The 25,817-nt window shown below is 46.6% G+C and overlaps 1 protein-coding gene across 2 annotated transcripts; it reads left to right on the top strand.

Annotated features, from left to right (window-relative positions):
- The first annotated feature begins 1,417 nt into the window (after positions 1-1,417).
- LOC140635912 (uncharacterized) lies at positions 1,418-24,605 on the top strand. Of its 2 annotated transcripts, XM_072831215.1 has the most exons (4): positions 1,418-1,817; positions 7,564-7,757; positions 18,513-18,654; positions 22,839-24,605. In XM_072831215.1, the coding sequence occupies exons 1-4, from the start codon at positions 1,589-1,591 to the stop codon at positions 22,892-22,894; spliced, it is 621 nt and encodes a 206-aa protein (XP_072687316.1). In that variant the 5' UTR covers positions 1,418-1,588; the 3' UTR covers positions 22,895-24,605. The 2 variants fall into 2 exon arrangements, with proteins under 2 accessions (XP_072687316.1, XP_072687320.1); XM_072831219.1 differs by lacking the exons at positions 18,513-18,654; positions 22,839-24,605 and adding an exon at positions 10,471-12,144.
- The last annotated feature ends 1,212 nt before the right edge of the window (positions 24,606-25,817 follow it).

The raw sequence follows: 25,817 nt of genomic DNA, 5'->3' as shown, positions 1-25,817 counted from the left end.
CCCATTCATTCCACAGAGAAGATCAGCAGCTTCTTATGGAACAAGAATAAAATATTTCTTATTCCTCCAAAGAGGTTCCAGAAGTGCCTCCTTGAAAGAATTGAGGAGTTTTGTTTCACTTGTTTTCTCCACCCAACAAGTTCTGTGTCTCAGGGCAGGTGCCCTGTATTCTCTACGTCCTCTAATTCATGCTCCAGGACTGGCAGGGGTTCTGGCCCAGAGGGCAAACCAGCCCAGCTCAGTCTTGCCTGAATCCAACTGCTCTTTGCAGCTGCCCTATGAAAAGAGTTGGGACTTTGTAGCTCAAGTGAGCTTCTGTCCTACTGGTCTTCCTGGAAATCACAGGCACCAATCCCTGGGAGTCCCTGGCCTCCTCTCCCATGTGCACATGGCCTCTGGGGGCACAGCGTGCATGGCAGCAGGCATCCTCTCTGGCACAGGCATTCCCCTCCTGGGCTGGGGAGGGATAAAGGGCCTTATATTCCCATTTATCACCGTCTCTGATCTCTTGCCCTTGATCTCTGGGTGAACCTTGCAGACAGAAGTGTCAGGGTGGGCATCTGCTTTACCATGTAGAGAAGAGGCATGACTACTCTGGACCACATCCCCATGGACTATAAAAACGGTGAGTGTGAGGTCACATGCCAGCATGATGGAGGTTTGTGTGAGGCCCTGGCCACCACGGTACCCCATCTGGTGGTACAACACTCATCCATCCATCTCACTTTGCGTCCTGTCTGCCTTGGGTCCTTGGCACCTTGCGTGTCACTTCTGGCTTAGAGCACAGTAAGTGTGCATGTGACAATTGCCTGCCTGAAGGCCGGATCCCCTTCTACATGGTAAACTCTTTGTTGGCAGTTTTTCTGTCTTACCCATTTCAGCACAGAGTAGATGCCCAGTGAATGCTTTTAAAACCACTGCTCAGCAAACCATCACCCCTCTTTCTGCACAACAAAGCAAACACTTAATGAGCATATTCATGCACCTAGAGGGTCTCTTCATAACCACGAATTCTTCTGGAATAGACGTTGCTCTACATTTTACCCTTCTGAGAGGGAGATTCTGGGGAAAAAAAACCTTGAAATTTAAAAGCAAAACCACCTCAATGCCACAGACGGGGAATTTGCAGACGATAAATAATCGAGTTCAACTGGGAGAGGTATAGTCCGGGAAGCTTTCCACTCAGGAAAGGCTGTGGTCCCATGGGATGTTCTGGGATGCTTGAAGTCCCTGTTGTCCTTCAGAGAGCCTGACAGGTAGGATCTGGAGGGGCAGATGGGACCCAGCATGTCCCCAGCAGGCCACGAGCTCCACGAGGTCAGAGCACAGGGCTGCAGCTGGCCCTCTGCAAACTCCTTAAGTCCATCTGTGAATCAGTGGGTTAGAACCGCCTCTGGGTGCTACGTCACAGGACAGAAGAAGGAAGGACAGAGAAGGAGGCCCTCCATGTCCCAAGGGGGTTCTCTGCTGCCCATCCACCGGGGACTCCAGGGCAGTTGGAGTGAGGACCACTGCCTCTCCCAGTGAGGAGACCGGGAGGCATCATCCTTCCATGAAACCCCATCTGGTAGATTAGCCTGACCTGGTGATGACAGGAGCCTCGCTGTGTTCCGCGGTGTGGGGAGGCTGGCGACCAACCTCCCTGAGCGTGGGCCGGGCTGAGTGCAGCACCCATTCTGCACCGCAGACACCACAGAGTACCGTGCATGGAGCTGCGCTCAGCGGGAATGTCTGCCGCGACCAACTGTCCCTGAGAACTCTGAACGGATGCCATCGGACATGTGGAAACGGAGGCCGTCCCAGTGGGATGGATGTTGGTAAGGAAGTAAGCGAGCCTCGGGTTCTGGGTGAACTCCGTCCCAGGTAAAGGTGGGGGTCACCCAATGGCATGCCCTCTCTCTGGAGTCAGAGGAAGCAAATGATTGTCAAGCCCAGGCTTACCTTTGTTCCAGGCAAGTGCTGGAAGGAGAGGAACAGATTGGATGAGTAGAAATGGGGGAGGTAGGGGGAGGAACAGATTTTCAACCCAGCTGGTGAGCGTCTGGCGTCTTCCGCTGTGTAGCCCAGTCTAGGGATTTTAGGATCCCACTGGATTTAGGAAGAGATGAAACAGAGACATCCAGGAAGAGCAAGATCAGAGCAGAGAGGAGGCCCAAGGATGTTCAGGAAGCAGACTGCAGAGATCCACTGCCCAGGAACCCATCGGTGACAGAAAGGACAGATATGGGAGAGGCCCAGAGTGTGCGGATCACTGGAGAAACCAAGGCAAGCAAAGGGCTCACTGGACAGGGAGTTTTAGGGCCCTGAGGAAGTCTGGATGGCCTGTTGCCTGTCTCATTGTCCACAGAAAGCCTTGGCCTCACATTAAAGACTGCAGACATTAGGCCAGAAGTAAGCTCACTTTACAGAGCCTAGTGTACAAGGAGCCAAGCTCATTCTCACTTAAAGGAGACAGTGACATTGTCTATGGCTCGAGGCGTTTGCCCAGCTGAGCAGTAACAGGAGACTGTGTGAATGTGATTACCTCTGGATGGGGGAGCCGGAGGCTACACCCCTGAGGCTCTGTCCCAGCTGTGAGCCAGTTCTCACAATACCTCCCAAGGCCGGCCCTCCAGTCTACCGTATTTTTGAGCTGAAGAAACGAAAGCTCGCAGGATTTTAAGAGTTTGGCTACAGCAGCCAGTTCTGAATTAGGAGATCATACTTTAGGTAAAGATATTGTGAGGATGTGCATTTTCTGTGATGTGAACATATTAGCAAGAGGGAGGTGAGAGGGAGAAGGAGCAAGCATTGTGGAGTCTGTGTGTGTGTGTCTGTGTGCATGTCCATGCATGTCTGTGTACATATCTGTGTGTGTGTGTCCATGCGTGTCTGTGTGCATGTCTGTGTGTGTGTACGTGGGTGTCTGTGTGTCTGTGTGTGTGTCTGTAAAAGACAGGAAGAGCAAGCATGAAAGACTAAGACACAAAGAGAGCAAAGCTGAGAGCCACCCCCCCACCCGTCCTTGGAGAAGTAATCACTCCCCTGAGACTCATGTAGTCATAATATGGATTATATACGTCTTTATTTTACAACAAAACAAAGGCAGGTAGTATTTTGACTTATTTTTGTGTGTGGAATCTCAGAATTCCACTTTCAGTAGCAAGTTTAAAGAATAGTTGACTTGCAGCCTTGTGACTGACCTCCATACTTGAAAGCCATTATTCCAAATTGTTGTCTAAAATGGTCACAGTGGATAGGAAAGGCAGGAGATATGGTCACTAACTGCTGTAGGATCCTGGAGGGGACCTTGGGATGGACGTTGGACATTAGGGGAAACAAGGAAACCAGAATAGTATCAAATCAATGTTGGTTCATTAATTGTAACAGAGGTACCATTCTTAAGGAAAGATGTGAACAGGAGAAACTGATGCAGGGGCTTATGGGACTCCCTGCACTGTTTTCTCAGTTCTTCTGTAAATCTAAAATAAAACAAAGTTCTATAATTTACAGCTATGAAAACCACACAGTATGCAGGCATTTCAGACATGCTGAGTGTCCCAGTGTAGCCGTCTGGAGGTCTGAGGGGTAGGAAGGGTGCACAGTACATTCTGCTGACGGAAGTTTCACCGCCTCTGACTCAGAACTTCCCTGAGGCAATGGAAACCACACTTGGGCATTTTTCTCATATTGTACATGCATTTGATTTGTAATGACAGAGCTATGTAAATGTCATAGACTGGCCCACTTGTCCCCATAAGAAAAAGAAAATCTTTACATTAAGCTGCAGAGAAGCAAGGTCAAAATGTGGAAGCTGTGCACATGCCAGAAAGTGACACCATAGTTAATTGTCCCCATTGTGCATCTGAACCCCCAGGGCTGACGGGAGGGCACCTCTCAGTCTGATTCAGATAACCCTGGAGGTAATTATGGCTGATGAGGGGCATGTCGTGAAAAGGACAGCATACACAAAAGCAGTGTCACGGCATGTCACTAAAGATATCTATTTTTCTGGTTGTGCACTAGTACTGAAAAAGAGACCTGGAGGCCATGGAGGTTGTAGTAGGGAGGCACCATGCTGGTGGTCAGCATCATCCTTCTAGACGCTTCTTTCACAGGATGTCCCTCAGGTGCAATAGCTTGTTCTTGTTCTGCACTGTCCCCATCAAGTGCATGGGAAGAAACAGGTGTAAGTGAACAGGCCACATCCCCCCCACCACCACATCCCTCCACCTGCTGAGAGCCTCTTTGTATTCTACTCACTGGTGAGGGTTTGGAGGCAGCTGGCCACTGCCTGCACATGAATCCTGTCCATCTCCACCTGCCTGATCTGAATCCAACAAGGAGCTTTGGAGATCTGACATGAGAATGGACTTTGGAAAGGAATAAAATATTATGTAATATGTATTTAATATATAATGTGCCTATTTCTGTATTGACAGGGTCTATGTAAATCTCTTCTTACTGAGAATTTTCTCAGCAAGTTCCCTAAACATTATGGACCAGTAGGTGGGAAGAAACATGAGAAATACTTTTTTCCCCTTCTGAACATCAGAAAAAATAATTTCAAAAGCCATGTACAGTCATGTAAGCGGGGTCCTAAATCTTCCATGGAGGCAGTGCACAAGTGGTCTCTTGGTCATGGATGCTTGTCATGTGGGGCTCACTCCATCCAAGAAGCCCCAGCCTGTCCATCTGCTGGCGGTGTGAGCCCCAGCACTTCCTGCTTTCCATCTCATCACAGCCCATGGGGACAAGTTGATAAATAATTCCTATGATACAGACATTTGCCCCAGAAATATGGAGCATATGTTGCTCATTAGCTGCAGTTCGAATAAACATGTCCAACACTGTCAGGCCTTTCTCCTTCCACATAAAAACTTCCCCCAATTTCCCCCTTAGCAAAGCAACATCTGCGTGTGTGCGCGTGCCTTACAATTCATTCCTTTCTGTTGCATAAATATTTATGCATTTTTCTACTAAGTCTTTTTCAAAGAAAATCCCATTTTTCTTAAGAGGCTTTGATGCACATCTGCATTTGGGGGTCGTTATCAACCAACTGTAAAAATGCTGAAGAGGGACCCGCAGTGGAATATATCCCTGGAAGGCCTCCTGTTCAAGGCACGTGACATAAGCCTGCTCAGTTACCCTGTGTTAGTGCAGGAGATAGCCATTCCGGAAATTGAGATCACAGAGCCTGGAGCATCCTTACTCTGAGCTATATAACCTCGAAAATAATTTCCTACAGGATGGATTCAATGTTCTTATGTGTAACGCAGATGGGGATAAATTTAAAAACTCTGCCAATCTTCACTTTCTTCAATATTCTTTCTGTGTTGTCAACCACAACAGAAGTGACTACTCATCAAAACATAAAGATTGGAGCAAATGGCTCTGATGATTCCCAAGGTCCCTCCTAGCTGAGTATAACATGTCCCAATAAGACTATGTGTGCATTTTATTTTTGTTGCAATTGAAAAATGTCTTCTAAAGGAAAAGTAATTCCTGGGCATACAGATTGAAGGAAATGTGGATAAAACAAATAATTATATATGAGAGAGATATTAACAATATTTTGTATTTTGTGTTATATCAAGGGTTCCATAGTGAAGTATTGCAAAAAAAGAAGTAATCCAAAGTAGTCAAAACTTCACATAAAATTTGGTTGTTTTTCTCATAATATTGACAAGACTTCTTACTCCTGTCATTGTCACATCCTTTCATCTTCATGTACATAGAATCATTTTAGAATAAAATCTAAATCCTTGGTATAGCATCAAATCCGTGGGGGCCTATCTGCTGCTCTACATGGTAGCCCTCATCCTCACCAACTGCCCTCCATGCTAGTGGCTCCTCCAACTAAGCTCACTCCAGGGTCCCCCCAGACCCTTTCATCCTGCTCTTCCCAAGACAGCTCTTTCTTGTCTCGGTCAATGATACCTTCTGCAGAGCAGCAAACCTTTTCCCATCCCAGGGTTCATCCCTACTTCCTCCTCTCACTGACCATGAACTATAACCATCCTACTGCTTATTTGCTTGCTTATTTGTGAACAGCACTTTTTTACTAGGAAGGTAAAAAGAAAAAAATCTATGAGCATTTTGGTCTTCTTCATGGCTGACTTCCAGAACCAAGTGTATGGCTCCTCAGAGTGGGAATCCAATGACTACTTTTGGAGTAAAGAACTCCATATTGTTGCCACCTTCAAACATCAGGCACAGTTGGATGTTGAGAATCCCAAATTCGATTTTTAAAGAGATTTTATTTATATATTTGGGAGAAAGAGATGGAGAGACAGAGAACAAATGGGGAAAGAGGGGCGGAGGGAGAGGCAGAGCAGATTCCCTACAGAGTGGCAAACCCAATGTGAGGCTCGATCCCAGGACCCTGAGATCATGACCTGAACCAAAGATAGATGCTTAACCACCTGAGCCACTCAGGTGTTCCAGGAATCCTAAATTCTACAGTAGACCCTTAGGAAGAATATCAAGAGAAAAAGAAGGAAAATTGACTATCAAAAAATATGCACCCAGATATTATTACCTCCCAGCTCCCAACACAATAGCAAACTCACACTAGTTGCTGGGTCCCCCTAAACATAGCCCCGAGATACTGCAGAGATGGACATAGAGCAGGAAAGAGGCAGGTGGGAGAGCTACGAGAAGCCTGGGGCCACTGGAGAGGCTAGATCCCAGGACATAAGGAAGAGTGTCCTGCTCAGTAGGACAACAGGTGCCATAAGTGGAGTTTGCAAAAGCAGCACCAGTGTAGGCTTAATTTTTTTATATATATAGATATAAATTTATTTTTTATTGGTGTTCAATTTGCCAACATATAGAATAACACCCAGTGCTCATCCCATCAAGTGCCCCCCTCAGTGCCCATCATCCAGTCACCCCCACCCCCCGCCCACCTCCCCTTCCACCACTCCTAGTTCATTTCCTAGAGTTAGGAGTCTCTCATGTTCTTTCTCCCTCCCTGATATTTCCCACTCATTTTTTAAGTTGTTTTTTTTTTTTTAACTTTACCAAATTTATGACACAAAGCAGAAGCTACTTTTTCCAAGGAAGCCCTAATAACTAGTGAGAAAAGTGCGATCTTTAGTGGATAGTGTTAGGAAAACTGGTTCAGCTCACTAAGAGAAAAAGTTGAATTCTATCTTATTCCATGTTTGATGAATGTCACAGGGATGAAAGCCCTAACTGTGAAAGCTCAGAATTGTAAAGGAAATAAAGAAGAACTCTAAGAATATCCTTGTGGATTTGAAGTAGACTTCTTAAATAAGATGCCAAGGACAAAACAAAAGTTAGAATAATTGATAAACCAACATTAAGGATTTCTTTCCATTGAAAGAGGACATTAAGAAAATTGAGAGGTAATTGACAGTGGGAAGATTCTGTATAAAATCAAGAAGTTATCAGAATCTCTCATAACTGATGGCCACACTCCAACACCAGCAGGGCTCGTCTGTCCAAGACAGATCTGAATATGAAAATCACAGAAGTGAAACTGAGCAGCTACTGAGCATGTGGGCCTTATCCAGTCCCACTGAGAAATTGAGGTTGAGACTTCTTTTTTCCCACCAGAATGGCCAAATGAGAGACGGGGAAGGGGAAGCATTGGTGAGAATGTGAGGAAACAAGCCCTGCCCAGCGATGTTCAGAAGGTGCTGTGGCTCAAGCGGACAAGTGGTTCAGCAGCCCCCAAGGAGATCCAGCCACGCAGCTGCAGACACGAGGGGCTCACTGCCCACTTCTCTGGGCCCCTGAGAAGTTCAGAGGTAAGGGCAGGAATAATCCTAAGTGGAGTTTGCATATTGTAAAGTACCTTTTAAATACTAGAAAGGCATTAAATTCAGTTGCATGAGGTACACACTGCCCTGGGGTAGACACACACTGGATGACGCTGATTTTTTAAAAGATGCTGTTGAATGACAAAGATGGGAAAACAGCGTGATGCCTACAGGACAATGAGGATGATGGAAGCTCTCTCTGTAAGGTAGAACCACACAGAGACAGAGGGAGCAGCCATACTAAACACACCGAAGTTGTCACACGTGGAGAAATCGAATGACAGAAATGGTGCTGGGGACTCCACAGTGTTACTCTGAGATCAGTTAGGCAACGTTAAACTGAGCAGCTGTGCCGACGAAGATGATGGTGAGCCCTCCTCGGGTACTGTCCAATGAGCCTTCTGCACTTGAGTTTCAAAGTGGGAAATAAAAAACCCTATTTAAGTGTAGTCAGAATATAGTGTAATACATGGTCATGGGAAACTGAGAAAACGATTACCAAGTGGAGGAGCCAACTCATAGGGAAGGCAGGTGGAAATAGAAGGTGAGGATTTTAGAGGCGCATGAGTGTGTGGGAGTCTGTCACTGTTACTGCAATGCAGAGAATCCATGACCCTGTTATGTGCACATGGGAATCAACCTACAGGCAAACCAGAGCCTCCAAAGTCACCTGAGCACCCCCTATCGGGAGAACTATGGACACAGGCTCGTGCGCTCTCTAAGGTTGAGCAGGAGGAGCTTACCAGGGGCTGGTTAACCAGAAAGGTTCTGTCTGTGAGAGTAGGAACACGCTTTCTTGTGCTAGGGGCACACCTCTGATACATGGGCACCAGATATGGTTGGAAGGATTATCACATGCCACTCTTCCCAAAGTTAGTGTATCAAAAGGCAATCATTGCCAAAATGTGTGGGTTTGCAGAAAGCTGAGCTAGCTTCTCCGAGACACACTGCAGCAGGGATAGTGATTTTCCTGTTCTCTGGGAAGGAGAATCTCCCTGGAGTGAAGAAAAAGTTTTACACATGACCTGAACGAGAAGGAAGGGTACCCCAGACACTGACCACCAAACAAGTGGCCGAAGAAGGATCATGGTTCTTGGGGCTTTTTACCAGGCCATTTTCTTCCAAAGACAGAAAGCGAATGAGACCCTGGGCACTTAGAGCTTCTGCTGAAGCCAGTGATGGAGGGTTGGTTGGTTGGTTGGTTTCATTAATTTTGTGTGTATTGGCTTCTAGATATTTGAGGGGGATTCATTTGGAATTTTTAAGGAAGCCGGTGAGATCTCCTGCAAGAACCTTCTGAAAAGCAGGCAGTTCATACAACCACACAGCTACAAGCATCTTAACTTTTTCCTGGCCACCATCCACTCCACGGATATACCACAACTCCCTTCTCCATTCATCCATGGGTGGCATTAATTAAGATTGTTTCCATGTCTCAGCTATTATGAATGCTGAGATGAATATGGGAGTATAGACACCTCTTTGGGATTCTTATTCAGTTCTTTTAGATATATACTCAGTGGGATTGCTAGATCATGTGATAGTGCTATTTTTAATTTTTTGAGGAGCCTCCATATTGTTTTCCAAAGGGGCTATACCATTTTACATTCCCACTGGGTGGAATAAGCCAATCACAGAAGGACAAATACTATAGCACTTAGGTGATAAATCTAGAACAGTCAAACTCAGAAGCAGAGAATAGAATGGTGGTTGGCAGGGCTGAGGGGGGAGAGACAGTAGTTTTTCTGGGTGTAAAGTTTCTGTTATACAAGATGAATAAGTTCTAGAGTTCTAACAAAATGCCTATTTTTCATACCATATTGTGCACTTTGAAATATGCCAAGACTCTATGCCTCATATTAAGTGTTCTTAACACAGACATGCACACACAAGCAAACAAAAATACTGCAAGAGAACAAAAGGACCTTTATGGAGGTGATGGATATGCTCAGAAACTCGATTGTGGTGAGGGTATTGCGGGTGTGTGCATGTGTCCAAACCCATCTAAATGGATGCAATGTTTGTGCATCAGTTATGCTTCCAATAAAGCTTTAAAAAATAGCTTAAACATAGTGGAAGCTCAGAAAAATCAATTCACTCTCTTCTCTTTCTTTTCCTGGGGCCACTCCCCAAGAAAGATCTTTATTAAAACCATTGATTTTAAGGTATGAGTTTTTCCAGTGGAAACTGGAACACCACATTTTTCCAAACCAATGATGACGTATTTCAAGAAGCAATGGGAAGGCAAATTCCAACACAGTCTTGTTTAGGTCAAGGGAAAATTCTAGAATAGAACATTGCAGTCTCCAGCAGTGTCAAAATAGACACATCAAATCCAAGAGCCTTAACATTTTGTGTTTGTCGTAAACCCGGGGTCACGTTTTCATCAGCTGCTCTCTGGCTTGCTTTGGGATTTACTTAAGGTCCCAGCATATACGTTCTGGACGAGTCCTGTTTGCAGGTCCATATATGTGGAAGATGAGAAGGTGAGATTGTGGTAGATATTTTATGAAGCAGAATTTCAGATTGGTGGTTAGAATGCCAAGAAATCCTTTGAAGAAAGGAAAGGAATGCACCCAGCTGGGATAAAGAGCATGTTCCAGGCTTAAAAGGAGCTTGGAGTCATGGTGGGCAGTGAGGGACCAAGGGACTCAGTGGCCTGAACTTCAGCTCGTGCAGCTTTTCCTTCTTCCTTTGCCAGCACAGGAATGCACCACGTTAGCCTTCTGAAGATCATCCTGGGTTTCGTTCCAAGGAGCATTTCCACCTGCTGGGAATGTTTAGTTACAAACTGAGACAGAGGCATAAAGCTTGAAGAGCTGAAAAACATTATGCAAATCTAATCACTTCTGGACCGTTTTCTGAGGTGCAATTATGTGGTGCAGCCAGACGAAAACAACTCAGAAGCCAAACACTCTTTTTCTCCCGGCTCATTGTGTGCCTCCCCCAGCACCCGGACACTCTTCCCTTCTAAGTCTGTGATTCTGATGCTCCTCAAATTCCCATCACAGCATCATCCTGGGTCCAAATTTCCCAAATGTGATCTACAAACCAGGACCACCTAGTATTTTGGTTTAAAATGAAGATTTCCGGATCCTACTCAGCACCCACCGTGCTCATTTCCCCGGGCTGTCTTAGCAAACTGCATGGCCTGGGGACTGAAGAGGGGGCTTATTGTCTCCTTATCTCAATGATTAAGACTGTGCATATCTTCAGAGCCACCAATCAGTCCACTATACCTGCTGAATTACAAGATGGGATAAGGAAGAGGAAATGCCCAGAAATACACATTAAATCAGCAGAACCATTGCAGGGGGTGGGGTTTTGTGCACTCCTCATGGCTTTCGATCTCACTTGCAGGCTGCTGACTCCACATTCCTCCCCAACCCAGAGCATGCTGCACAGCCCCCAGGCCATGTATAGTTACTCACCTGTTTGAACTCTCCCATCAAAATGTCTCACCTGCACATCTCTGTGCTGTTCTTCTCCAGCCACATCCCCTCACAGGCCTTGTTTCCATGTCACCACGCTCTGTCATCCCCCTTCCTCCAACCCATCATCAGACCTTGTAGATTCAGGTGGGAATCATGGGGTTGTTGTGGAACAGCTCTCCTTCTTGCACCTATTTGTTCCTTCTATGTATTCACAGCAAGCAGTTTATCTTCTACCTGAGGTGATTTTAGGGATTTCGTTCCCATGTCATCCTGGAGCACTGTTTCTAGTGATATAGTCCATCTCTGTTGCCCCACACATTCTGTTGCCCAGAATGTCTCCCCTCACGCAACCACACAGCCCTTGATTACTCTACTGTCCAAGAGTCCTCTTTAACCCTTTGGCAATTCAGGGGGAAGGGCTATCTGTTTATCTCATAAATTATATCAGATTACCCCTGACTATAACCTTTCAATGTCCTTCCATCCCAATATCTCTAAAACCCAGAGTTCCTAGTTTGGTCTGCTCTCCACAACTCACCTCCTGCTTCTGCCCCTGACCACCTCGATATCACCCTCAATTGGAGTATTAAACTCCATCCACGTAGACTTCTTTCTCTTATTTTGAGACGCCAAAACACTCTGTCCCATCCTAGGGAATCTCATCATAGGTTTCTTTATGTCAAAATATTTATTTCTTAATTCATCAGCTCGTTTGTAATTAAGTTATTTTCATCCGTAGGTATCAGCTCCAATATTGCTTGCATGGCTGTACTTTTCATAAATACAGTCTCTAGTGACTTTCTCTCCTATGGCATTACATCACATTATTCCCTCATTTTAGAGCACAAGAGGTATTGTAATAGTTCAAAATGTGCTGCTTTACTTGATTGTTGCCTATCCAAGTAATTCATGTTTTATGAATAAATGAAAATGAATGTTCACTACTAGGAGTTAAGCTCAGTCTTCATGACCAAAACATAAGAGTCTCATGGACAGCCTCTGGGTCTGGAAAACCATGTTTCTGTTAATCAGTGAGCTATTTATATGGAGAACATGTGAGGAACTTCCTTATCTTTCTATGGCCATACATGTATTTCAGTTTTCTAAATGATTAAATATATTATTTAAAAAAAAACCCTCACAAGTGGATGTTGGAAAGCTCTCTGTGAGCACTGCTATTGATCAGACCAAAAATTAGGGACCCCTGAGTGGCTCAGTGGTTGAGCATCTTCTTTTGGCTCAGGGCATGATCCCAGAGCCCTGGGATTGAGTCCCACATCGGGATCCTTGCAGGAAGCCTGCTTCCCCTCCGTCTGCCTATGTCTCTGCCTCTCTCTGTCTCTCATGAATAAATAAAATCTTAAAAAAAAGACCAAAAATTAACATCTCAGAAGTGGGTAGAGCTGTTGATGGAAATTAGAACAGATATTTATAGAAATGGGGATCTCAAATTGAGCCCAGAAAGAAGAAACAGGGAAGCTCTTCATTCAAAATCAAAGGGCTTTTACTCATGCCAATGGTTGAACATGTTCCTACAGACCCATCTTCTCTCATGTAACAGCAATAAGCTCTCTTTGTAGAACTGCTGCTACCACACAACACATACACACAAACACAGAGCAACTAAGTAGGGGAAGTGGACAGCGATCAAAACCAGGGATATTCTAGAGGTAAGTCAATCTTTGAAGGAAAAAAAAAATGACAAGTGGTGTTGAACATCAATGTAGCTGTAAATTGGTCTCTCCACCACCCTCCCCTCCGCTAAAGAGAGAGGTGCTTGATAATTTGTCAGTTATCATGGTGTTAATTCCCACCATGTCTGATTTCAAACTGTAAATGACTTTACAATCAATTGGAAAATTTCAGAATATTTGGCAATTGGTTCTTGTGAGCCAATGGAAGATGGCTCCAGCACTCTACAGGCATAGGATGGGTTTCCCATCCTTATAGTTTATCACATGGCCAAGAGTGGGCAGGTTTTTGAGAGGAATCATCACTCGGAAAAAAAAGGTACTTTGTAGAGAATTGATTTTCTATCTTCACAGCTTCTAGTCTGAGGCCAGGCCCCAGAAAGCATGTGAGATAGCTAAAAGTCCAATAGATAGTCTGCAGTCTTTGTCACCTGAAAAGCCAGAAGTTAAAATGTAGGGCATCCATAGATATGGGGAAATTGAGTAGAAATCCTAGGAAGGAGAGCATTCGTAAAATCTGTGCTAATATGTCTGGAGCATGCATATATAAGACCGATACCGGCAGGCCAGCTAAGGACAAAATCTGAGCTGCCATCCAGAGACAGAGCTTGCACTTTGATTCCAACCAAGTTAGTATGCTGTAACAACCACAGAACACTCTTTAGGGGAATATAACAAAATCCAGAGTCTGAACAAAATAATATTCACAATGTCAAGAAGGAATCCAAATTTATACAACCTTCAAGGAAACAGGATAATATGACCCAATCTCAAGAAAAAGACAGTCAGTGGGAACTGACCCAGACTAAGACTCTAAAGCAAGTATTAATACTATGTTCAGTAACATAGTGGAAATATATCCATAAAGAATTGAAATGGGGGATGGGATGTTGCAAGAGATGTATTGGAAGGTGAGGTGGGGAGTCTTCAGAACCAACACATGTCTGGATCCCGTGAGAGGAGGAAGAAGAGGAAAAGACTGGATAGGAAGAGGGCCAGTCTGTTTCTCCCAAGAGGGGGCCTGCCTCACTGCCCTCACCCAGCTCAGCTGCTTTGAAAGGCAGACTGAGAGAAGGATGGCCACCTACAAATGCAGCGATGGCCCACAGGGGCAGCAGGTGGGGCTTCATTCCACTGTGCTTCCCAGGGGGAGATCTGAGCGTCCCGTCTTCATCACTGCTGCAGTGCCCACTTCCAGGTCATTTCTTCAAACTATCCTCTTATTCACCTATTCTTCTGCTTCTTACACATTCACCAAATAGAATCAGTGATCCTATTTTTATTTATAGAATTTTTTTTTCAAATCTGCCCATTTGTTTTCCTTAGAGTTAACTATTTTGTTATAGTTTCTTTATTACCATTTATGTCTCTAATTTCAAATAAACTTGTTTTAAGTATCTATTCAATTTTTTGTCTTTTACTTTCTGTCAATGGAATCTTTATTGAATTGACTGACTTTTTTATCACAATATATTGTTCTTTGTGCGTTTATCAATTTTTATTGTGAGCTATTTTCTTTTTTCAGATTTCTTTTTCCCTTCTTTTGTTTAAACTGTAATATACCATCAGGGTCATCCAACAGTCTCCCACAACATAACTGCATGTATTTTTCTGGTGTACTGCAGAGACATTACTATCTTAGGACCAATTTTTGTGTTAATCTCTTTCCCTGGGATACCGACAAGCAGGGGGCATAAAATCAGATTCTGTGCCCATTAAGGACCAGGCTTATCCTTTGGTTCCTCCTGTTCACAGGCCGGGGGGGTGGGGGGTGGGGCTCACGCATCTGCCTGGGCATTAGTGCTCTGTTCTGCTCAGAGACCTCAGCTCCTTGCCTGCTCTGGGCTTCATGCCCACCTCATATAGGCCTGTATGGCAAGTACCTTTCCTGTCTTGCAAGGTAAACACAAGGCTCTAGTTGTTACTTGTCCAATTTATTGCATTTACTCACTTGAGCCAGGAATTTAAAATGAAAAAGTGTAAACAATATTGAGCTCTGTTTCGTGCATTCAATGGGAGGTTTTCGGAGCCTATACCCACCGTACGACTGGAACCAGGTGAGGGAGATCACCATAAGTGCAGTTTAGAAAGCCTGCTCTCATCCAGTGAAGAGGAGAGTGTGGATGGTATGAATATGTCCAAGCTGGAAGTAGGACACCAGTTACACAGCGGGACCAGCAGTCGAAGTGGGGGGCAGAGGGGACAGGGGCAAGGACTGAGTCTAATACAGCAGTTGTGGCACACATCAAGGAACGGGAATTTAGAATTAATGAGACTTTCTCTTTGGATGTGAAAATGAAAATGAACAGGAAAAGTGCAAAGTGAAGCAAGAAGAGAAAATCTTGGCGGAATGTTTGTAGATGTTGGATCCTGGCTGCAGAAGCCCTTTCCTCATGGGGGTGTGGAAGGAGAACAGAGGGAGGTGCTGTCTTGGCAGGTGAAGGATCAGAAAGGTGATTATGTAGATGTGTCAGATGCACCCACCTTCTCATCACAGGAAGAGGCCAGGCTGATGGGGACACAGGACAAGAGGGAATGGGCTGCTCTCTTGTAGGTGTGGATACATACTCCCGAAGGATGCTGATGGCAAGTCGTTGTGTCAGGTGCCTCAGATACCTACTTGGGGGTGTGGTGAAGGCAGCTAGGGAGGAAGGGAGTGGGGGAGGCAGGCCTGGAATTCCAGAGAACATGATTCAAACTTCCTCATCAGAGAAGCAAGGGCACACTTGTATAAGTAATTGCATCAGGATATATGTTGTTGACAAGCAGAAATGTCATGGTTTTGCTCTAACAGCGCAGTGTGATTTTGGATCTGCTCGTCCCTGTTACAGAAAAGGTTTCAGAGGCCAGCAGACCAGCCGCAAGTCAGGCCCTGCAGAAATGCCAGCCTGCTTCCTTTCCTCACAGGTTCCGTATGTGGGCACACACATGCATGCACGTGTGCACACACTTGGCACAGAGATCATGGACTTCATCAGATCCCTTTTGGACGGCAAATCATTTTTCAGCGTATGTAAAGGAGATTATTGTTATTGTAGCATCCTGTTTGCCTTTTATCACTTTGTATGTTTCTTGAATATATCAGTGAAAGCACCCGGAGAAGCAAACAGACCAACTGAGACAATTGGAAGAGCAACTCTAATCCGACCTCTGCTGAGAACACTGCATGCCCCGAAATGCTGGTGTGTGGTGCCCTCGCGTGGACCAGCATGGCCATTGCACCAGGCGGATGGTGGCCCTGCCACAGCAGGAGGCCAAACCCCTGCATTTGTTGGATGCACTAAAATCCATTAGACTGACTGCCTGGTATTTAAATAATGATTTTTTTTTTCTTTAGCAAATGGCAAAGACGATTTCAATACGGTTCAAGGAGGCTGAAGGAAGAGAAAAAAATAAAACACTTTGTCTCTGCTGATAGGTCTGACCTAAGGAGGCAAAACTTTGATTCAGATTTACATTTCTAATTCCCAATTTCGTACTGATAAATTTACTGTTTCACATAAAATTACGTTCAATGGTCTAGGGGGAGAAAATAAAAACCATCACACCGTTGTCAAACTTAGAAAGATAAAAACCTATTCTTTTAAGAAACCAAGACCGAACGCCATCAGGTGGTCAAGGAGGTAAAGTGATAAGAATATTAAGCAAATACAAAGTGGGGACAAATTGAACCAAAATACTTTGTGTTCCAAAGCAATCAAATGCAACAAGAATAACACCACAAGTAGAAGGAGCTGGTAAAGGGGAAAGGCAATGTTTCTAAAACAATGGGAAAAAAATCAAATACATCTTTTGTGTGTAGAAAATAGAAAACATGGGTACCCAGATTTGTGCAGAGGAGAAGGAACTAGAACATACTGTGGCTACAACAGCACTGCACGCTGTCATCATAAGAACCTTGCATGGGAGCTCTCGTGACTCTGCTGGGATCTCAGCAAGAAAGAGTGAAGTCAGTTAGGAAGACAGCGCTCCACGTTCACATCCCCCCCTCCCCCAGGAGCCAGGCCTGTCCCCAGAGGCTCCTTCTCAGCCCACCAACAAGGTGAAAGTCATATTACCAGACGAGACAACACCCACAGGCCGCTGGACATCCTCAGGGTGACCCGTCCCCAAGAAGGTCTCCTATACACGCCAGGAAGCTGCTGTTCCCCTGTCCTCTCAAATGGGGCCAGCACATGAGCTTGAGGACCAGGAAGCCAGCATGATCTGTTGGGGGAAGTTAATATGATATCTGTGAGGAGCCCTAAGGAGATCTAGTTACCTAGAGTCCTCTCCCCTGGTTAGAACTTCCTGGAGATGGAGGGAGGTGTTGGTAACCGGGCACAAATGGAAAGTGGTGGTTATACCTTTCAAATACTTTCAGGAGCCTTCATCACAAAATGTGGGGTTTGAAGAGTGAACAGCTGGAGCTCCCAGGAGTTAATGCATTAGGATCATAATAAAAACACAAAATGGAAAAGCATTAAAAAAAGAGTAAAAATAAAAGCATAACAAAGTCACAACAGAGATATATAAAATTAGAAAAAAAGACAAGAAAACCAAATCTAAAGTATGACAATGAGATGTGAAATTATAAACTGGAAGAACTTACCCATACACACGTGATTTAAACTCATGGCTTCATTAGAAGTGAGGTGTGTATTCACACATGCACGATCCACGTACTAGTGTTGCAGGGATTGTGATTTGGGAAGTGAACCCCACCACCACCTAAGACCAACAACCTCAAGGTCCTCTTGCAAGAGCTTCGGTACTAAACTCAAGCGTCAAACAGTAAAATGTACGACTGGTGGATTCCTTACCATGTGCTAAGCCCTGTCCTGTCTCAACTCAATCTGCACGAGAACCCGGCTGTCATTCCTGTTCCACTCGCTCGTGAGGTCACCAGGGCATGAAGGTGTTTGGGAAGCTACGGCAGGTGAAGCCCAGGTTTCATGTATTCTCTGGAGCAAGTGTGCACCAATTTGGCAGGAAGATGACAATGTCATTTCTGATCTGACATTCTTGTAAAAGTGTCCTTTATCTAGCAAAGTGATCTTCGAGTCTTAGTAATGACGACGTTACTTTTCCAAGGTCCTTCTGTCCCTCCTGGGTCACCAGGCGCAGAGCAGGGGCCCAGTCTGGCCGCGTGTGGGCAGCGTGTCCCAAAGGAGGCTGCTCCCTGCTGCCCAGACCGGGGTCCAGGCCATGGGCCTCGGCCATCAGCGAGGACACCTGAGCAACACTGGTTGTTGGCTGTCACATTATACCCGATACCCCTGGCCTGTCACCATCAGTAAAATTTGGTCTTAATCTCAAGGCCAGAGCCAATCCTTTGTTTCTAGCAGGAGGAGTCATTAAATGCACTGGTTCCTCAAAGAGGCAAAACCATGTTCTTTGCTTCCTTGGGTAGAAAAGGTCTTGTCCTTGCACGAACTAGTGCAGATGCCACCTTGATGCACCCTTACTTGAGGAAGACAGACTCCCGCCAGTGCCATGAAGCAGGAGTGGAGGAAAGGGGTGGGTGTGGTCCAGGCCACGGCCCGGGATTCCACCAACAAGCCGAGAATTCCTCCTCCCCAGCGGGGTCTTTGCCCCCAGGCCCCATTTTCTCTGAACCAGAACGTTCAACCTCCTAGAGCCTCCGCAGACCTGCTCTGAGCCCACAGGGACTCGAGTGGACATCCCCCAGGCCCACGGAAATCTGCTCAGCCTGGGGGCCCTGCGCACAGGACACTGACCTGCCCCGACCATGGAGGCGGCTGGATCTTTGCCCTCAAGGTACATTCCGTAACTTTTCTTTCTTTTTCTATTTCTTTTTTTTCTTTTATCATTCCAGCCTTTTTTCTATGTTCACACGGATACAATTTACAGACACATTTTTAAACGAATAGGCTTATTTTCCAAATAAGATTTTCTCACTTGTATGTTTTGGTGAGTTTACAATAGAAAATTTTACTCTTGGTAATTTTATGTTTTTATAAACATAATTTTTAACTTTTTGTATTGTGAAATATTTCATTGAAGAATCTTTAAAATGTGTATGTAAAGAATGAATTGATAATATTATAAAGTTTAAAATGTTTTCAATAGATGTTTTACCCATATTTGGTAGGGTTTATCCTAAATTACCTTTATGTTGCCTAAATAGTACACTAAAAATTACATTTTCTTTTTTTTTTAAGATTTTATTTGTTTACCTAGAGAGAGAGATAGAGAGAGAGAGAGAAAGCACAGAGGGAGAGGGAGAAGCAGACTTTCTGTGGGCAGGAAGCCCAGGGCTCGATCCCTGGACCCTGAGATCATGATCTGAGCAAAGGCAGATGCTTAACTGACTGTCCCTAACTTTTCTTTTCTTTTTTTTTAATAATAAATTTATTTTTTATTGGTGTTCAATTTGCCAACATACAGAATAACACCCAGTGCTCATCCCGTCAAGTGCCCCCCTCAGTGCCCGTCACCCAGTCACCCCCAACCCCTCCCTCCTCCCCTTCCACCACCCCTAGTTCGTTTCCCAGAGTTAGGGGTCTTCATGTTCTGTCTCCCTTTCTGATATTTCCTACCCATTTCTTCTCCCTTCCCTTCTATTCCCTTTCACTATTCTTTATATTCCCCAAATGAATGAGACCATATAATGTTTGTCCTCCAATTGACTTATTTCACTCAGCATAATACCCTCCAGTTCCATCCACGTTGTCCCTAACTTTTCATGACAAATACCAGCGGCTACAGATGCAGGTGGCGGGAGGCCTGGGCTCAGCCGGCAGGTGGCAGTGCTGCTCACCCGGCCAGGCAGGCGCAGCTGGTGTCCAAGTCAAGTCCCCAGAATCTCAGCTCCGTGCAAATCTGTCCCGCGGACAGGACAACAGAGAACTGTCCTTTTCTGAAGGTGCCCTGTGAAACAGCTCAAGGGCAAGGGGTGGCAATGTGTCGTTAAACTACCTTGGGGCACTTTCTGCGGCCCATCCCGTTCCTCGGCACTCTATCTACTGCAGGCACTGTTGCCATAATCCCCTCCTGCTCTCCGGAGCCTCCAGCCCACGTCGATCCGTCTGCAAGACTTCCCAGCGGCTGTGCAGGCTGCAGCCTCTCCTTGCATGCCCAGGGCGCAGGAATGGGCAGTCCAGGGGCCCCGGAGGGCACCCTTCCTCACGCTGTGTCTCCCTTGTCCGGTGCATCAACTAGCTTTCCCCCAAGTACCTTGTCAGCTCACTGCGGACCACAGACTGACTTCTAGTCTCTGTCAACCAAGCACTACTTTCGTGCAACAGTGCAATGTAAGTACATGGGAGATGCTTCCTAAATATTCACAAAACGATGCATTGGGAAACATATGCACACGTCCAAGATGGAAAGAAAGAGCCTCCACTGATTAAAAATACCCGTGGACCACCCATGCCGGGGCCATGTCAGCTGCTGCCACAAGAAGACCACAGCCGTGCTCAGAAGCTTAAAATTCACGTGTGCAAAGTCCAACTCAGATTCCATTTATCACAATGTTCTCAATATATCTGAGGCCTCTCTTTAATACAGAATCTGAGCTACCAAAACATACAGATTTGTTTCAAAAATATTCAAAATACAGAAATTACTTTCATATATTCTAGTTGGACCACTTGTCCTTTTTTTGGAAATGAAAAAAAAAAAACATTAGCTTTTAAGTATAAGCCCAGAACATATATCTTAGACTTTATATTTGTAGTCAAATAAAATGTGGAACAAAATATCTAAAAATGAAAATGCCTGTGCAGGTGGGTTACAGGAAGTCACGTGGTTAGTTTTAATCAGTATTACATTTACGCAGCTAGAACCCACGTGGAGATGGAGTTTGTTTTTTCTTTTTAAAAGACCCGATAGTACTTAAAATGCATTCAAGGCTTCCTGATACTGTGAGCTTCTGATCCTTGATCCAGATGCATTGCACCCCAAGGGAGCACATGCTTCACACTTCCTGCTGGGCAGGTGGGTCCCCACAGGCCCCCGTCTACCATCTCTTCCTGTCTCTTCCTGTTTCCTTTGTGGAAACAAGGCGAGAGAGGTGGGTGCGGGGGGGTCCCCAGTCCAGGTCAGCAACCCCTCACAAACACAAACACCAGCAGAAGACCCCAAAAGAGAGGCCCGCTAGCCAGAAGCCTGAGGGGAGGTGCACGAGTAGCTGGTCAGTAGCTGAGGGACCTGTTACTTTCCTCTTGTTATTATATCATAAATCAAGGCAAACCAGTGGATTAAAACAACACAGATTTACTCTCTTTTGGTTTTGGAGGTGAAAAGTCTGCAGTTAAGATGTCAGCAGAGTTCCTTTTGGTGCCTCTGAGGGAAACCTGTTTCTTGCCTTTCCAGCTTCTAGAGACACCTGCGTACCTCGGCCACAGCCTCCCTCTGTCTTTAAGGGCCCCTCCAAGCTCCAGCTGTCTGGTTCCTAGCCCTGACCCCTTGGCCTCTCCTTACAAGACCTTTATGATGACCCTGGCCCCTGGACAACCCAGGACCATGTCCCCATCTAGTGGGGAGGCCCCCAGCATGGAATCTTAACCCAAACCCCCTGCAAAGTCCCTCTTGCCTCGGAACTGACCACGTATTCACAGTCTACGGTGGTTTCAGACGGGGCCGTCCCTGTGACTATTACCCGGCCTCCCATACAGAACAGATAAGGTTGTCCCCAGGATACTTATTGGAGGCACAATACTCAAGGGTCTATTGCAATGTCTGAAGTTTAAAAACAACTTAGTCAACCCCAAACAGGGACAGCAGCATGTAGGTTAGTAAGGTGTTGTCAGCTGTCTACACCCACAGTAAAGGAATCCAGCCTCATGGATTCACACACCACCAAACATACTTTGTAAGTCCTACGTGGTGGCGACCCCAGAGAGGCCCAAAGAGCAGCAGCACAGCATACAAAATGGATACTTTTTCAATCTTTTGAAATCCTACAATTTTTACAGAAATGAAATCCAGGCGGATTTTTACACCTCATGTAAGGTGCTGGGGAAGGCACTGTTGGGGTGACAGGCAGGTCAGTAGGCGGCTCCACATTCTGAGACCTAGGCCAAAGGGGGTGAACATCCTCCTATCTGAACCGGGACCTCATTTCCTCCATTTACTGTCATCCTTTTCCCCAAAAGATCTTAGAGCAGGGCAGCCCCGGTGGCGCAGCGGTTTGGTGCCGCCTGCAGCCCGGGGTGTGATCCTGGAGACCTGGGATCGAGTCCCACGTCGGGCTCCCCGCATGGAACTGCTTCTCCCTCTGCCTTTCTCTTTCTCTCTCTGTGTCTCTATGAATAACATCTTAAAAAAAATTATATATATAAAAAAAAAAGATCTTAGAGCAGAAGGTGAGAGCAACGGGCACCTCTTCAGACCCGGGCCCCTCAGCTGCATCTCGGTGGAAGAGGATGCAGGGTCACCTGTGTGACCTTTGAACCTGAGGCCCAAGCGTCCTCTTGTGACAAGGCCCACCTGGGAAGAAAGAAAGCAAAAGTGAACACGCAGCCCCAACAAGAGTGGTGCTCTGCTGGGGAGCAGTTCCTTTTTTGCCCCGGGGTGCAACACGGAAGACCCCCGGGTCTTGACATGGAGGTCCCCCGCCCCTAATGTGTGACACAGCAATCACCGGCCCTGGTGTGCGACACAACAGCCCCCCACCCCCCCCAGTGTACTACTTGAAAGACCCTCCTGTGCCATGTGTGACACTCCAGGTCCCCCTTGGTGTGCAACACAGCAGCCCCCACCCTGCCCCATGTGCAACATGACAGGTCCCTCCCTCTCACCCCCCAGCAGCCCAGGACCTCCTGACCCCAGAGCATAGCAGCCCGAGTGGGGCACCCGCCCCTGGGGGGGGGCCATTCCCCATTCTGGTGCCCCTCATCTGGTCGACACCATGTGTCTGGGCACCATGGGGAGGTGGGAGGGACAAGAAAAGACGTGGGAAGCACGATATGAACATAAGCCTCTGGATTTTCTTCCAGAAGATATTGAACAAAAGCCACAGACAGTCAACCAGACAAAAATCCTCAGGCACTGAGGCTTCCCAACTTCATCTTGAAGAGTTTTGCATCAAACTTGTGAGCAGAGCCCAACAGTGTTATCTGTTCCCTCCCGGGGCTGGCTCAGGGCGCAGCCAAGCCTCTCCTGTGATCATCTCATCACCGACAGGTACTGACCTCATCTGATTGTGTAAACGTTGAAGTGGGACATGAGTCACCTTTTAAATATTAACTAACCCTGCAAACCTTCCCACACTGAGAGTGCGGCTGCCGGGGTGCAGTCACACCTGCCCAGGGGCCTAGCGCGGTCCCCTCGTTAGAGAGAAACATCAGGAAAATAGGGACAGAGGAGGGACCTCCCAGCATTAGTTTTAGTACTTGTTGAGATTTTACTTTCTTGTAAACAACGGCTAGTGTGTCATGCATTTTAAATTTTCTCTTGGAACTGGAAGGAGAAAGGGAGAGAAAGGAGCCCTGGAGCCGGTGGAAATCCATCCCCCGGCAAGTATTTCCCGGCTCTTTGTCCCCCGCGAGGCTGAGCCGGGCCGCCTGGACCTTCCGTCGGTGACAACCTGCCTCCTCGGCTTTCTGTTGACCGACTGCCTGAGATAACCTTTCATTAGATACAGAAAAGCAAAAACAGCTCTTACTAATAAAGTCTGGAGGTTCCGCAGGAATCCTCGGCTGTGCCGTGTGGCCAGGCTAATGAGAGAGCGGCGCTGGCTCCGTGGGCTCTGCGGGCACCGGGGCGTCAATCTCGGCGGCCCAGGCGGGATGGAAGGGCCGGCCGCGCCACCAGGGCCACCCTCCCGACCGCAGCCCCGGCGGCCACCACCTGGGGAGGCCCCACTCGGTGGCCGCGTCCACTTACTGGAAACAGCCCGGCCGTGTCTTGGGGTCAGTTCCTGAGCAGCCCATAAATAATAGTTTCCAGAAGTGCATTTTTCCTGTGTACAGTCAGCCTTCTCCTCCGCACCCCCTCCAGTGATAAATCTAGCCGTGGGAATCAACAGCATCGTTGTTCTAGGATATTACGGTCAGGAATGAATAAATGCCGCAGGTCACACGGCCTGCAGACATGCCGTAAATACGGCATCATGAATCTCTGTTTCATAAAATAAAGGGCAGGGCTGCAGGACGGCCGGCGAGCGGGATCAGTGGGCTCTTTGTTGCTGGCGGCCCCGGGCGGGGTCGGCGCCGGCACCTGAAGACAGAGCCGCGGGGGCTTGGCCCTCGCCGCTAATGACTCATGGGCCAGCCCTGGAGCCCTGCATCCAGAAATAATGCACACGGGCTCCGGATGGCAGCGCCGCTGGAGGAAACACTCAGCCCGGACTCGCCACCTGCGTGGCAGCCACCAGGCCACTTTCGCGCCGCGGCCGCCTGCTGTATCGGGACCTCTTGGCACCCTGGAGACCCTCGTTGTCCCGGGGGCAGGGGACCCCGGGGGAGAGGGAACCCAGCGGTGCCGGTCAGGGCCTTCTTTCCTTTCTCTCCTGACTTTCCTGATCATCAGAAAAGGTGGAGCTTCCGCGCTTATTTAAAAATTTAATACAGAATTCAGAGGCAGTTCCCCTCTCAGTCTCTGCAAGGGAAGAGAATAAGCGCAAGTCCAGGGACGCCTGGGTGGCTCAGTGGTTGAGCGTCTGCCTTCGGCTTAGGGTGTGATCCCGGGGTCCTGGGATCGAGTCCCGTATCGAGCTCCCTGCATGGAGCCTGCTTCTCCCTTTGGCTGTGTCTCTGCCTCTCTCTGTGTGTCTCTCATGAATAAAATCTTAAAAAAAAAAAAGAAAAAGAAAAAGAAAAAAAAGAAAGAAAGAAGAAAGAAAGAAAGAAAGAAAGAAAGAAGAAAGAAAGAGAGAAAGAAAGAAGAAAGAAAGAAGAAAGAAAGAGAGAAAGAAAGAAAGAAAGAAAGAAAGAAAGAAAGAAAGAAAGAAAGAAAGAAAGAAGAAAGAAAGAAAGAAAGAAAGAAAGAAAGAAGAAAGAAAGAAAGAAAGAAAGAAAGAAAGAAAGAAAGAGAAAGAAAGAAAGAAAGAAAGAAAGAAAGAAAGAAAGAAAGAAAGAAAGAAAGAAAGCAAAGAAAGCCTAAGTCCAGATCTTCCAGCTTCCAGCCTGAGCCCGGGGGTTTGGTGCTCCTGGCGGGCATCTGAGTCAGGGATCCCCGTGGCAGGACTCACAGCTCCAGTGTGTGGCTGAGATTTGTCTCCAGGGCAGAGAGAGACCAACTGCAGCCCAGCAGCTGCCTCAAGACCAGATCCTGAGACCAGAGCTTCCTCCCCCGGGAGCTTCTGGCTGCTGGTCCTCCCGAGGGTGGTCCCAGGACAGAGAGGATGCTCCAGGGCAGGGTGGGGAGGAGGGGGGCTTTGGACGGGATGCACAGAACAAACGCGTGAGCACAAGCAAGACAGGGTTTCTTTCCCTTTCCCCTTCAAAATCCCTTCAGTAGACTCCCCAGGATAAAACCATCACTTTGAGTGAGTTTCATGGAGAATGAGGAGCTGTCGCCCCAGGACACTGCCCGACTTCCTTTTGAAAGAAATGGAAAAATGTGGGATGATTCCCCTGCGTCTTCTCTTTGTAATTTCTTCATAGGCCTCCATGGACCATGGAATGCATCTCACGGTCCTTAGAAACATTACTGACCCTCGAAATTCTGGTATAAAACAGACACGCAGTACATAAACCTCGGTGTCTATGGACACATCTGAGGCATTTTCAGGTTGACGGATACACTCAGGTGGATGCAGGTTTTCACACCGAGAAGATTCAGGGAGCCTCTAACAAAAGTAACACGGAAGCACAAATAGAAAATGCGTTATAAAAGTGAACATTTATTCACAATGTGGAAAGAAACCTCAACAAATTATGCATTTGAAAACTCTGACAAGTACTCCAAACATAATAAAACCCACACGAGCATAATATAATATTTTTGTCTACCCAATAGACGCCAAATTTCCC

Source organism: Canis lupus, chromosome 1, assembly GCF_048164855.1.
Source record: "Canis lupus baileyi chromosome 1, mCanLup2.hap1, whole genome shotgun sequence".
NCBI lineage: Eukaryota > Metazoa > Chordata > Mammalia > Carnivora > Canidae > Canis > Canis lupus.
Note: the sequence above shows the minus strand (reverse complement) of the source record. Positions and strands in the feature narration are given on the sequence as shown.